The 13,414-nt window shown below is 46.5% G+C and overlaps 1 protein-coding gene across 2 annotated transcripts in view; it reads left to right on the forward strand.

Annotated features, from left to right (window-relative positions):
- heatr5a (HEAT repeat containing 5a) overlaps window positions 1-13,408 on the forward strand; it is a 28,046-nt gene extending 14,638 nt beyond the window's left edge. Inside the window, exons 19-36 of one of the 2 annotated variants that reach the window (XM_021573975.3) lie at window positions 552-711; window positions 927-1,116; window positions 1,382-1,551; window positions 1,864-1,890; window positions 3,227-3,371; window positions 3,582-3,761; window positions 3,961-4,194; window positions 4,472-4,650; window positions 4,739-4,807; window positions 4,926-5,105; window positions 5,429-5,681; window positions 7,177-7,416; window positions 7,548-7,823; window positions 8,036-8,311; window positions 8,735-8,977; window positions 9,274-9,425; window positions 9,676-9,886; window positions 10,048-13,408. In XM_021573975.3, coding sequence (XP_021429650.3) covers window positions 552-711; window positions 927-1,116; window positions 1,382-1,551; window positions 1,864-1,890; window positions 3,227-3,371; window positions 3,582-3,761; window positions 3,961-4,194; window positions 4,472-4,650; window positions 4,739-4,807; window positions 4,926-5,105; window positions 5,429-5,681; window positions 7,177-7,416; window positions 7,548-7,823; window positions 8,036-8,311; window positions 8,735-8,977; window positions 9,274-9,425; window positions 9,676-9,886; window positions 10,048-10,349 — 3,487 coding nt within the window. In that variant the 3' untranslated portion in view covers window positions 10,350-13,408. The remainder of the gene's footprint in view (window positions 1-551; window positions 712-926; window positions 1,117-1,381; window positions 1,552-1,863; window positions 1,891-3,226; window positions 3,372-3,581; window positions 3,762-3,960; window positions 4,195-4,471; window positions 4,651-4,738; window positions 4,808-4,925; window positions 5,106-5,428; window positions 5,682-7,176; window positions 7,417-7,547; window positions 7,824-8,035; window positions 8,312-8,734; window positions 8,978-9,273; window positions 9,426-9,675; window positions 9,887-10,047) is intronic. The other variant, XM_021573976.3, reaches the window with a different exon arrangement.
- The last annotated feature ends 6 nt before the right edge of the window (window positions 13,409-13,414 follow it).

A 13,414-nucleotide genomic window follows, 5' to 3' on the forward strand; every position in this document is an offset into this window, starting at 1 on the left:
CCAGCTCAGCCCAGTCAAAGCTCTTCTCTGTCCTGGCACCCCAATGGTGGAAGCAGTTTGCCCCCCCAAGGTAGGACCGCAAAGTCCCTGCCCATTTTCCCGAAAATATCTGAAACCCTACCTCTTCAAGGAAGTATCTTAAATGAATCTCATGGTGCTGTGATGTGGTTGTCTAAGAGTATAGTTTTGACACATTTTAACTTCTCTTCTTCTGTGGTATTCCTCCCTCTCAGCCCTGCTGGACACGGTGATCTCAGTTCTGCTCCACCCCAGTGGATCTTAATAAGAATGCGCTAATTGTCAGATCTCTGGATAAGAGCTTCTGCTAAATTACTCAAGTGTAAAATAGAAATGTACTAGCACACTGGCACCAGTCTCAAAACATCAACCAGGATCGGTGATATTGCAATGTCTTGCATGGTCTTCATTTAGGAGTCCATTTTAGAGTGTGTTCTAAGCTAATGTTGTGACGTTTGTGTGTTGGTTGGACATCCGTTTAGCAGTTGGACAGTGCGTAGGACCTCAGATTGATCCCATCTCACCCCCACCAGGTTGAAGACAGCCCGGGATGCTGTGACTCGTACGGGTCATGCCCTGGCGCTGGGTTCACTGTACCGCTATGTAGGGGGCATCAGCTCTCCCCAGCACTTGTCTGCCTGTGTGGGCATCCTCTTCACCCTGTCCCAGGACAGCACCTCCCCCGAGGTCCAGGTACAGTAATGATTACCAAGCAGATTTACTTCAGAGTTTGTTTCTACCGCCACACACAAAACAGCGGGTTACAAACGTTCCAGAAGTATGAACGGACCCTTTACATCACTTCCACAGCTTAAAAAGACATTGAAAAGGTCTAACCGGAAACAGTCTCTGTCAACATGTAGAGTTGTCTCAACCAATGACTCTTGTTTCCTCTTTGTCTGTACCAGAGGTGGGCGCTGCACTCTCTGTCCATGGTGATAGATCATGCTGGTCCTTTGTACCATGGCCACGTGGAGGCTAGCTTCACCCTGGTGCTGAGGTTGCTGCTGTCTATCCCCCCTACCCACGTAGAGGTCCACCAGAGCCTGGGCCGCTGCCTCAATGCCCTCGTCACCACCCTGGGACCTGACCTACAAGGTGACTCTACTCATCTCATAGTCACACGCTGAGTCACTGGGAAGTAGAAATCTAATACCAGAGAAAATACATTTGATTTCTTGGATTGTATTGCAAAATGTAATATTCATAATATTGCTGCACGTAATTCATAATTTCACTCAATATCCAGCTTTCACCTTTTCTATGTTCTTTTTTTTTTTTAAGACTGTAGAACTGGCACTACACAGTAGGTGTGCCGTAACCCTGGTATGTGTATTAGTGTCTGACCCATTTTGTGCCCCAGGCGAGGGCCAGTCTGTGTCGGCCCTGCGGACGTCGTGCTTGGTGGGCTGTGCGGTGATGCAGGACAGTCCAGACTGTCTAGTCGAGGCCCAGGCCATCTCCTGTCTGCAGCAGCTGCACATGTTCGCCCCGCGCCACGTCAACCTGGCGAGCCTGGTGCCCAGCCTCTGTGTGAGTAGTGGCCCCAAGCTAATCCTAAACTGTGCCAAGGTTCTAGGTAGCTAATGCTAATGAGAAGCTGTTTCATACCTAGGTCGATAATTAGCTAATGTCATTCCTGGCTAATGCTAAGCTATTGAGCTAAGGATTCTATTAGTCTCAGGCAGCAATCAGTCATGCACACACTCACTCCAACACGCCTCTCTGTCTGTCGGGCAAATGACGTGATCAATTTAGTTTTAAACTTGTTAAGCCATAATGTCCCAGTGAGTGTTTCTGTAGTGGCTTCCTCTGTAGTGACCGTGTGTATTCTCTCTCATACAGGGAATCTTGTTGGATTATTCTATGTTGGTAGGTTCTTTCCCCTGCCTGCAGGAGTTGCGGTGTGAAGTTGTATTTTGCTATTGGCACTGCTCCTACTTTCTTAGCAGTGTTTTCTTTGTCACCCTGTTGATTTTCACTTTGGTTGTCTTTTTCTTGTCATTTTGGTTCTCTTCTGTGAGTTTGAACTAACCTTATCAGGCATCCACAGCGAGCATGAGCCGATTCCCTCCCTCACAGCCCTCTACTCCACGGGTAGTGCCAAGGATTTGTTTTTGCGTCAGTGGCTCTTTTCTCAAAATCCTCCTTTCTTCACACTGGATGGCTATTCGGATCACTAGTGTAGGTCAAGGGGTAAAAACAGTCCCCCACGAGCCTCTGTCAACTGCTTGTTGCTCTATTTATCGGAGTAGTGTGTTCTGCTATCAGTTCTGAGGAATGATGACCTTTGACCAAATGACCATACAAGCTGTAAAGACTGATCTGATGACACAGGTCTAAATAGCATCAATCAAATAGCATCAATCAAATATAAAGTAGTCACTGGCACAAGTAAAACTATCCTTCACAGTTCCTCTGATTTCCCACACTCCTCTAGCCTGGTCCCAGATCTGTTTGTGCTGTCTTGCCAACTCAGGCGTGACCGTGACCATAGGAGTTGGCAAGACGGAACCGGTAGATCTGGGACCAGGCGAATCCTCTGGAAAGGCTTCTGTTTGTGTGATATGACAGGGTGATTAACAGCATCATGGTACCAGGGAGGACTGGTCAATAGTGTCCTCTCCCAGAGAGCTAATAACATTTCTATTGCTCGTTGTTTGTCGTCTATCGTCTGTGTTGGAACTCACACCCTGTTCTATTTTCTGTTCCCCCTGGTTTGATATGATTTTCCAGTTAGCAGGCCAAATTATTTTGGATTCAGTTGTTGACACACAAACTGAAAATAATTGCTTTTAGCTGAAATATCTCTATTTCGGTTTCGCTTGCTGCTCACAGCAATTATTTGTATCCGTTCCAACATGATGTTTAGCTGAAAATGAATATGGCCACCACTTCTCTATGATAGTGTTTCTACTGGGGTTTTGAACAGAGTAGTCAGACTGTTAACATGGATGGACTGGGCCCTGTAATGAGATCTCACTCTCAGTTCACGTCTGTCCTGTTTATTAATTCAGTTGTATTTCAACCAAAGTGCTTATCTCTTCTTGATGATGGGATGTACTACTTTGACTTTAAAACAGACAGAAGGGTCACCCTCTCTACCTGTGTTTAGTACCTCTATGTAGTCCTCATATGCTGAGTTGCTTAAGTGTGTGTGTGTGTGTGTGTGTCTCTGCGTGTGCGTATGTGCTTGGTGTGTGTGTAGGTGAACCTTTGCAGCTCGTACCTGTCTCTGCGTCGTGCTGTGGTGGCCTGTCTCAGACAGCTGGCCCAGAAGGAAGCCCTGGAGGTGTCTGAGCATGCTGTGGCCCTTGTCAAGGAGCTGCCCCGCAGGGACAACACACATCTTGGTGAGACAAAAAAAACACACACTTTGAGACACAAACACACTGAGATACAAGCCGAGATGTCTGGTCACTTACCTTCACCAGCAAATCTATACTTTTCTTGTAATGCTCAGCATGTGCAAATGGACTTTTGAATAATTAACAGACTTTAAGTAGCTTAATAATATGCTGTAGAGAAGCCCCATTGTGACCAGTGTCTCCTCTCCTCCACAGATGTGACCATTAAGGAGGTGGGCCTGGAGGGGGCTCTGTTCAGCCTGCTGGACCGGGAGTCAGACCCCCGTCTCTGTCAGGACATCCAGGAGACTCTGGTCCATATGATGAGTTCCATCGCCACGGGGAAACTGGCCCACTGGCTCAAACTCTGCAAAGACGTCCTGTCTGCCTCTGCAGGTGGGTGTGATGTCAAACGGAAGAGACGTCATTCTCTTTCTGTTACTGGGTGTAGTGTTCTACCCAACAAGGCCGATGTCAAAAGGACTTTATTTGACGCCAAATATTCTCCTTACTGATGCAATCTATCGCATGGATGTAGTTTAAGTTGATGGCTATACTACTTCACCCCAGCTGTCTCTGTGGTTTGTTGTGTCAGAATCCACAGCCCCGGTAGAGACCAACCAGGAGGAGGAGGGAGAGAGGGACGACGATGCGTCAGTCTTCCACGCCACGTCAGAGTCCAGCGGGCCCTTCACCAACCTGCGCTGGTCCACGCGGGTCTTTGCTGTGGAGTGCGTGTGTCGCATCATCGCCCTGTGTGAGAGCCACGGACACCCTGCACACTTCGACATGGCCCTGGCCCAGGAGCACCGCCTGCATGAGTCCACCGGTGAGGGAAGCCATTTTGTGGGAACTTACCTACCGTATGAGCTGTTTTCAATAGTGTCCCTGCTCCGACAAAGGTCATTATAGACCGAAAGCTTAGCAAATGAAAACTCTGCTTAGACTTTTGTCAGATGGAATTTCAGTCCTTTTCCACCTGCTACTCTTCCTAACAAAAACAATGCATTGTTTAATCACACATTTTATTCGAATGGCATCTTGTGGAGCTTCTAGATGCCATTTCCATGTGTTATTGAACATCTGTTCACACGTCATATATCCAGACTTCCTGGTCCTTCACCTGGCTGCCCTGATCCGCATGGCCTTCATGGCCGCCACTGACCACAGTGACAAGCTGAGGCTCTCTGGCCTACAGACTCTACTGGTCATCATCCGCAAGTTCGCTGCCATCCCAGAGCCGGAGTTCCCTGGCCACGTCATTCTGGAGCAGTATCAGGCTAACGTGAGTCTCTGTCATGTCTTCTACTACCACGGATGGGGGAATGAGCGTTCCAGGCTTATTCAAAGACCTCTCTCTTTTTAATGCGTAGGTTGGAGCTGCTCTGAGACCAGCCTTTACTGCAGACGCACCTCCTGATGTGACAGCCAAAGCCTGCCAGGTGTGGCCATCTAGTGCTCTGTACTTTATTTTCTACTTTTAACAAATAATGATTGAATATGGTCCTCTGATTTGAGCTATCACTGAATATATAGTCTTTCCACTGTGCTGCCTGACAGGTGTGCAGTGCGTGGATCGCCAGTGGGGTGGTCAGTGATCTGAGGGATCTGAGGAGGGTGCATCAGCTCCTGGCCTCTTCGCTGGTCAAGGTCCAGGCAGGGAAGGAGGTGCCCAGTCAGCTCTACAACGAGGGAACATCCACCATGGAGACACTGGCTGTGCTCAAGGCCTGGGCTGAGGTAAGTCATTGCTGGCTGATACCAGTCCAAGCCTGTCATCCATCAACACTTGCATTAAAAGCCACATCCTCTACTAGTTGAACTCCTGGTTGAAGTCACTGTCATTCCAGTACAGGTTTAGTCTCGTGCTGTTTCTTTTGGCACTTTCTATATCCTCCGCTGTGTCTATGTGCAATAGAGTTGAAAATTCATCCCAGACACATGACACATACAGACACTTTACTACGCACAGTTTGTTCATCCTGACTGCTAATTGGCTGTATGGTTTTATATCTACACTGCACATCTAATAATATGAACACTGTGTTTGTCTCCTCTCCCAGGTGTACATTGTGGCGGTGCAGAGCAGCAGTAGACCGAGGGAGAGCCCCATCCCAGGGCCAGGCCCAGGGAGGCAGGGTGAGCAGGCTGCTTCTCCCTTGCTAGAGGAGGACTGTGGGGGGGCTGGAGGGCCAGGGCTGCTGACGCTGGTCCAGACTGACCTGGCTACGCTGAGCCGTCTGTGGCTGGCTGCCCTACAGGACTACGTTCTCCTCACCCTCCCCCAGGACTACTCGGCACAGCTACCCGCTACAGGTGAGGTCACCGTAAGGACCGCAGGCTACAGGTGGTGTTCTAGATCTGGTGGGGTTGTATGTGTTACACACTGTGAAGAGGGTAGATCATGTAGGCAAATGCTCTGTAGTGATGGGAAGTTTGGCTCTTTTTACTGATTCTGGATCTTTTTGACTCGTTCAGTCTAAAGGACTCTTTTTTTCGACCCATTTCGTTCATTTGATTCAGTCATGCTCAGAGCATGCAGGACCCCCTATCGGTGAACGATGAACTGAAAACTCAAGAGTCATGATTCTACAAAGCCTCTCGTTCACAATAAGGGGCTTATTTGAGCTGTCATTTGTGACTGAGACTTGTAAAATCATGCTTTAAACAATGTACATTTGTTGATTGCTAGGCATACAAGAAAGATTGTCTTGGTACATTTGAAACGAGGTCTAGTTTGTGGCCACAACCAGGCTAGATTGTGAACGACTCTTGGCGGAATACATTACTTGACTGCAGTGAGGGTGATGGGCACAATATTGTTTGCAAACTGCAGCCCACCAAACTATTCGTGTTGGAGTGTGTTGAGCAGAGGCTGTGTATGTTTTGGTTCTACAAAGCTGTGTCCGTAACATTCAATAAATTGCATTCATTCTTGCGCCACGCAATCTATTATCCGTTCTACACTTTTTTATTCTCTATGCTGCCTGCAGCTGGATCTATTTTGCCTGCGGGCCTTTGGACCTGTTCTGAAATGGACCTGGGGCTTTCCCACCCGGACCCAACATGGATACATTTAAAAAAATATATATTAGACCCGTTCTGTGTAGACCTGGTCGGATCCAGGGAAGCAGCAGCAAAGTCCATTTTGAAGCTACTTTATTAACCAGAGCTGATAAAGCGTGAGTGAGAGGAGGTAGAGGTGACACTGGGTGTGACTGTAGCCTAGTACCACTTTGATGACTTATGATTGGCCAACATCAACGACAAGCTACACGCGCCACTCTCGTGAGCAGCAAAAAGCAGCAGCATAAATGATACAATTTCTCTCTACTGGTCGTGTTCAGATCTATATGGATCTTTCTGGACAAGTCAGTTAAAATCACACATACCTGAGACCCGTGACAATCATATCAGATCCGACCCAGACCCGTGGACATTTTATTTAGAATTCTGGATCTGGACCCTCTCGGGTATTCGGGTCCAGGTGGATCCGTGAAGACCTCGAGCGCATATATGACCTACACAGACAGTTCGTCGGAGCACGTCACCGGAAGAGCGCGTATTAATCCTGCTGTAGAATGCATTGCGGCCAACAGGTCAAACAAATTACTAAAATGAGCGAGTCACTCTGAAAGACGAGTCATGACTCTCGAGTCAGTAAAAAGGGATTCAAAAAGAATGAATAATTTGCGAACGGCACATCACTAATGCTGTGTTTTATTAATTTAAGTGTGCACTGTAGTTAACATATGTATCGTTGATGGGAAATTGTATTGATCTAACCTGTGTGTGTGTGCACGAGCGTCAGGAGGGACATTCTACACAGCAGAGACAGCGGAGCAGGCCAGACCCCACTACTGCAGCTCCTGGGCTCCCATCCTCCATGCCACGGCCTTGTGGCTCAACAGCACTGGTTTCATCATGGTGGACGACGGCCCTGCCAACCTGTCCCGGCCCGTCACCCCCACCTCCATGGGCCAGTCCACCTCCCTGGCCTCCGTCAAGTCCCCTGAGGACATCAGCTCTGACCGACTCCACCTCATCCTGGGTGAGAAGCAAATGGACCTGACACAAGGGCACTTTTCTATGAATATCCTTCTTACAAAAATAAGCTTTTGAAGCAGGTGATCTTTGTAGTTGGAGATATTTTTTGATGCGTCGTGTTTTCCCTGTCTGTAGGCATCAGTGTGGAGTTCCTGTGCTCTCCTCACTCCCATGACCAGATGGAGAACATCTCCTCCTGCCTCCAGGCCCTGCAGGCTCTGCTAGAGGTCTCCTGGCCCCGGTCAAAAGTCGGCAATGACCAGGTGTTGAGTGTGGAACTGCTGAGCGTGCTTCACAGGCTGATAGTGACGCGGGAGGCCCCAGGGGTGCAGCTGGCCGTGCTGGAACTGGTTAGACAGGTGGTGTGTGCTGCCCAGGAGCACGTCAAGGAGAAACGCCACAGTGCTGAGGGTGAGTGTGGAGCAGGAACACTTGCCTTGTATGCGGGATCGATCAAGGAAGTAACCGCAATTTCTAAAAAGTTATGTCTCTGCCTGTGGCCCTTCTCAGTTGTTGACGGGGGGTGTTACCAACTTTAGCACATGTGTTCTACCAGTGCAAGGTAGGACATTGTATTATTTTTTTTAAACGTGTGTGTGTCTCTCACTCTATCTCTCCCTCAGTGGATGACGGGGCAGCAGAGAAGGAGACGGTTCCTGAGTTTGGGGAGGGCCGGGACACCGGCGGCCTGGTTCCAGGCAGGTCTCTAGTGTTCGGGGCCCTGGAGCTGTGCCTGTGTGTGCTGGTGCGTAAACTGCCCCAGCTCAGCCCCAAGCTGGCCGGCAGCCCCAGCGGGGGCCAGGGAGGTTCGTCCTTGAGTCTGAGTGACAGTGACTGCAGACAAGTGGCGGCTGCTCTGGCCATCCTGTCTGACCTGCCATCCATCTGCTCTCCTGACGGTAAGCCAAACTGGGCCTGATAATCAGGACTTGGCTCAATTCTGGCTCAATTCAACCAAGTCAGGAAGTAAACGGACATTCCAATTTCAATCCCAATAAAGGGAATTGGAATTTCAGTTAACGTCCTAAATTAAAGCAGAATTTACCCCAGCACTGCTGCTAAATGCCAACAGCACAGAGAGTAGGTCAATATCATGATAAATCGTTAATTGAGTCATTGAGAGTGATTGATTGATTGTTATTTGATCAGTTGATCACAAATGGAAGAATACTCATTTGCAAATGAATGCGTTAAAGCCCTTTTAGAAACAACTTGATCTCGTTTAAAGGATGATCACTCAGGCTGATTAAACATTCTCGTCACTTCTCGTCTTTTCTATGATGGTGTGGTTAATGGTTAACCTCTCTCTTCTCCTCCCATAGGTAGTGTCTCCATTCTGCCTACACTAATGTACCTGTTGATGGGGGTGCTGAGGGAGTTGGTCCAGCAGCCTTGTGGTGGTGGAGCTGGGGGTGGTGAGGCTCTGGGCCTGGTAGTGCCTGCAGCCCTGCAGGCCCTGAGAGCTGTGCTCTCCTCCCCTATGAGTCGCTCAGAGAAGAGCCGCGGGGCCTGGGCCCACCTGCTGCGCTGTGCTCTCAACACCCTGCTGGACTTCTGGGATTCTGGTACGGCGTCAGGGACGGGAGGGCACTTCACATAGAAAACATAATCACACACGCACACAGTCAGTGAAGACACGGGAGGCCCCTTCATTCAGAAACCAGCCTTCAGCAAATGTCATGGCCTTTTGGTTTGAAAGTCTACACATACGCAATCAGATTTTAAGTTCTTCAATTGCTTTCCAAGTTTAGCCTTGGGTTTAGAAATCAAAATGTGGTTTAGAATGCATAATTAAATTAGAAGTTAAATAAGATTCCAGCTGGATGTATGATTCGCTTTGTGTTCTGGTCTCTGTTGACAGATAAGCCCAACCCTGTGGTGGATGAGGTCAGTCTGTTGACAGCTCTCACCATCTTCCTGCTGACTGCCAGTCCTGAGGTCACCACAGCCCAGCCATTGCAGACACGCTGCATAGACAAGTTTAAAGCCAGCCTGGAGTCTAAGGACCCTGTGGTAAGTCAGCACTAAGTAGTTCCAACAAAATACAAGGAGGGGGAAAAAGCACCTTTTTAGGACTCCTTGGTGACACTGTTTTTATGATGACTCAAAGTATTTTAAATATTCAACTTTTCAAGTTACTGTTCAAAGTTCCTCGGTATTACATTCTCTTCAAGCATTCAATGCAAAGAGGTTCTTCCCAATAATTAGCATATTTAAAGGCTGTGTCCACAGCTGATTCTACACCTTCTTTACGCTTCCTCAGGTGCTCAGCAGGAGTTACCAGTTGCTGATGTCAGTGTTCCAGAGCAAGACAGGGGTGGCGGTGCCCTTCATCCAGGGCCTGGGGAGCTGTGTGGTGGGACACCTGCAGGGGGTGGAGAGGAGGAGGCCCCAGAGCTCCAAAGAGCTCCAGGCCATCCAGGATGGAGTCAGGGCCCTAGAGGCTCTGGTGTTCGCTGCCGACGAGATGCACCGTGAGTAGGCTAGGTTACCTCAGACTCTTGACTGCTGTGGTCATTCGAGTGGTGAAGATTATTCGTTTTTTTCTGAATAGGTTATTTTCCTTTCCAGTTTTTCTGTCTCTGTCCCATGATGAGGTCTTATTCGGGTTGTGTTTTGACCTTTTGACCTCCAGGTCCCCAGCTAGTGGCCATTCTCCTTCCCATCCTCATCTCCTTTCTACTGGATGAGAATGCCCTGTCCTCTGCCCCCGCGTCCGCCCGCACCCTGCACGAGTCAGCCCTGCAGGACCTGATGCGCATCGGCCCCCAGCACTCGTCCGTCTTCAAGGCCCTCATGGCCTCTTCGCCCCACATGAAAGCCAGGCTGGAGGCTGCTGTAAAGGGCAACCAGGAGAGTGTCAACGCCAAGGCCACACAACTTCAAGTACCCAGCAAGACCTCGCCCAGCATTCAACTCAAGACCAATTTTCTGTGAGCCTTTATATAGTGAAATGAATGCTTAGTTATCGTGAGCGGACAAGAAATAGCCACACGTAATATTATAGTGTCGTTATCATAGTAGCATACTTACCGCATTAGGATTGTAATAATCACTAAAGCCAGGCACAGATCAAGGACAGGACAGTGCAGTATTTCATCATTTTAGTTTGGCATGCAGTCAAAATTAAGTTTTGGACGTTAAGTTTAATTTCATGGTACAATAGGTGTTCATTTGAACTGTTTAACCTCTATGAGGGAATGACAACAGAGTAAAGACAATGTTATCATTGGACGTAGATTCCTAACCAGGGAGCTCAAATGCTGCTGGTAGGTCTTACAGACAGCAAAGGTCTGGGGTTGGAGTCGTAGCCCATCTGGGGTTGGAGTCGTAGCCCATCTGGGGTGTATTCATTAGTGCAAAGTGTAGCAAAACATTTTGCAACAGAAAACAAAAACAAGTGCTTCTTAAGGAGAAATTCAGGTAGGTCCCTCCACGTTTCGGCCCATTTTTCTTTTGTGTGAATACACCCCTGTTCAATCAATGAGGGAAACATTAGTTCACTTCTAACCATATAATTTCCATTCACATCTAAACTTTGCGTGGCATCCACATGCTTGGATGTCTACATTATTAGTTTTGTGTTAGATTACATATCATTTGAATGGCTGTCATCATATTAAGTAGAGAGGCAGTATGTATGTATATACACACACACACAAACACACTACCGGTCAAAAGTTTTGGAACACCTACTCATTCAAGGGTTTTTCTTTACTTTTTACTATTTTCTACATAGTAGTGAAGACATCAAAACTATGAATTAACACATATGGAATCATGTAGTAACCAAAACAGTGTTAATATATTTTTATTTGTTTATCTTCAAAATAGCCGCCATTTGACTTGATGATAGCTTTGCACACTCTTGGCATTCTCTCAACGAGCTTCACCTGGAATAGTTTTCCAAAAGTATTGAAGGAGTTCCCACATATGCTGAGCACTTGTTGGCTGCTTTTCCTTCACTCTGCGGTCAAACTCATCCCAAACCATCTCAATTGAATTGAGGTTGGGTGATTGTGGAGGCCAGGTTATCTGATGCAGCACCATCACTCTCCTTCTTGGTCAAATAGCCCTTACACAGCCTGAAGGTGTGTTGGGTTATTGTCCTGTTGAAAAACAAATGATAGTCCCACTAAGCCCATACCAGATGGGATGGCGTATCGCTGTAGAATGTTGTGGTTGCCATGCTGGTTAAGTGTGCCTTGAATTATAAACAAATCACCGACTGTGAGGGGCAAAGCACCATCACACTACCACCTCCATCACACCATGCTTTACGGTGGGAAATACACATGCGGAGATCATCCGTTCACCCACACCACGTCTCACAATGACACGGCGGTTGGAACCAAATATCTCCAATTTGGACTCCAGACCAAAGGACAAATTTCCATCGGTCTAATGTCTGTGACTTGAACTCTGTGAAGCATCTATTTTCTGAGGCTGGTAACTAATGAACATATCCTCTGCAGCAGAGGGAACTCTGGGTCTTCCTTTCCTGTGGCGGTCCTCATATGAGAGCCGGTTTCATCAAAGCGCTTGATGGTTTTTGCGACTGTACTTGAAGAAAGTAATTGAAATTTTCTGGATTGACTGACCTTCATGTTTTAAAGTAATGATGGTCTGTCATTTCTCTTTGCTTATTTGAGCTATTCTTGCCATAATATGGACTTGGTATTTTTCTGTAGCCCCCCCCCCCCCCCCCCCTTGTCACAACACAACTGATTGGCTCAAATGCATTAAGGAGGAAAGAAATTCCACAAATGTGTTTTTAAGAAGGCACACCTTTTAATTGAAATGCATTCCAGGTGACTAACTCATGAAGCTGGTTGAGAGAATGCCACGCGTGTGCAAAGCTGTCAAGGCACAGGGTGGCTTTTTGAAGAATCTCAAATATAACATATTTAGATTTGTTTAACACTTTTTTTTTTTTGGTTACTTCACGATTCCATATGTGTTATTTCATAGTTTTGATGTCTTCACTATTATTCTACAATGTAGAAAATAGTCAAAACAAAAACTCTTGAACAAGTAGGTGTTCTAAAACTTTTGACAGGTAAGGTGTGGTGTGGATGTATGTATGACATTCTGCAACGTAAGCTGAAAGAGATACGGCATACATTTACTGTCATAATGGAAGTGTTGATGGAAAATAAAACGCTCCAGTAACTTTATTTTCCAACACAACTTAGGTTTGAATTGCCATGGCAATATACAGGAAAAGCAATGTAAACTACCATGTACTGAATAGTATTTTTTGGTTTTGTTTAAGACTAAACCAACTGTCTACAGAGCAGTGTGTCCACAGAACAATAAAATCACTGCACTGATGTTCTTGAAATGGCATTGCACTTAACATACTGTTTGTTGTAGCTACATGTCCAGCAAGCAATCAAAACGTTATGAAGTTAACATTATAATGGTCATAATCTTAGTACTGTATTATGGTCACTGAGTACATTAAAAAGGGCTGCATAGGGATCCAGTTAGCAAGTAGTCAGTTAGCAGCATTACTATCATAATCCTCTTTGTTTTTAATCAATGTTCATGTTCAGTTACCATACAAAAGTATCCTGGATGGCTGAGTGTGGAAGAATGTATGTTAAATCCATTTCTGGTTTAAAGGGACACTGATCAGAATGAGGATTTATGAAATGGATACAAGTGTCAATATCAATCAAATGCAATGAAAAGAGAATTGACAGTATGATAATGGATGTCAATCATGGGATGATGGTTCAGAAAGTTAACGCTACAAATGAGAGTTTCTGCAATAACAAATCTGGTACTGAGGACATTGTCCTGCTTTCAGCTTGGCTTTTGCTCAGGCTGTTTGACACTTTCATACTGTAGCTGTGTGGATACTATAAAATACTAGTCTGTATGTAATGTAACCTGTCATTTTATTTTGTAAACTGTACAAATGAAAATATTGGTTGAATAAACACATTTTCTAATGGCAGTGTTATCAATAAAGCCTACATTTCCTTTAATCATTG

This window comes from Oncorhynchus mykiss, chromosome 19 (assembly GCF_057628025.1).
Source record: "Oncorhynchus mykiss isolate SJ-2025 chromosome 19, ASM5762802v1, whole genome shotgun sequence".
Taxonomy (NCBI): domain Eukaryota; kingdom Metazoa; phylum Chordata; class Actinopteri; order Salmoniformes; family Salmonidae; genus Oncorhynchus; species Oncorhynchus mykiss.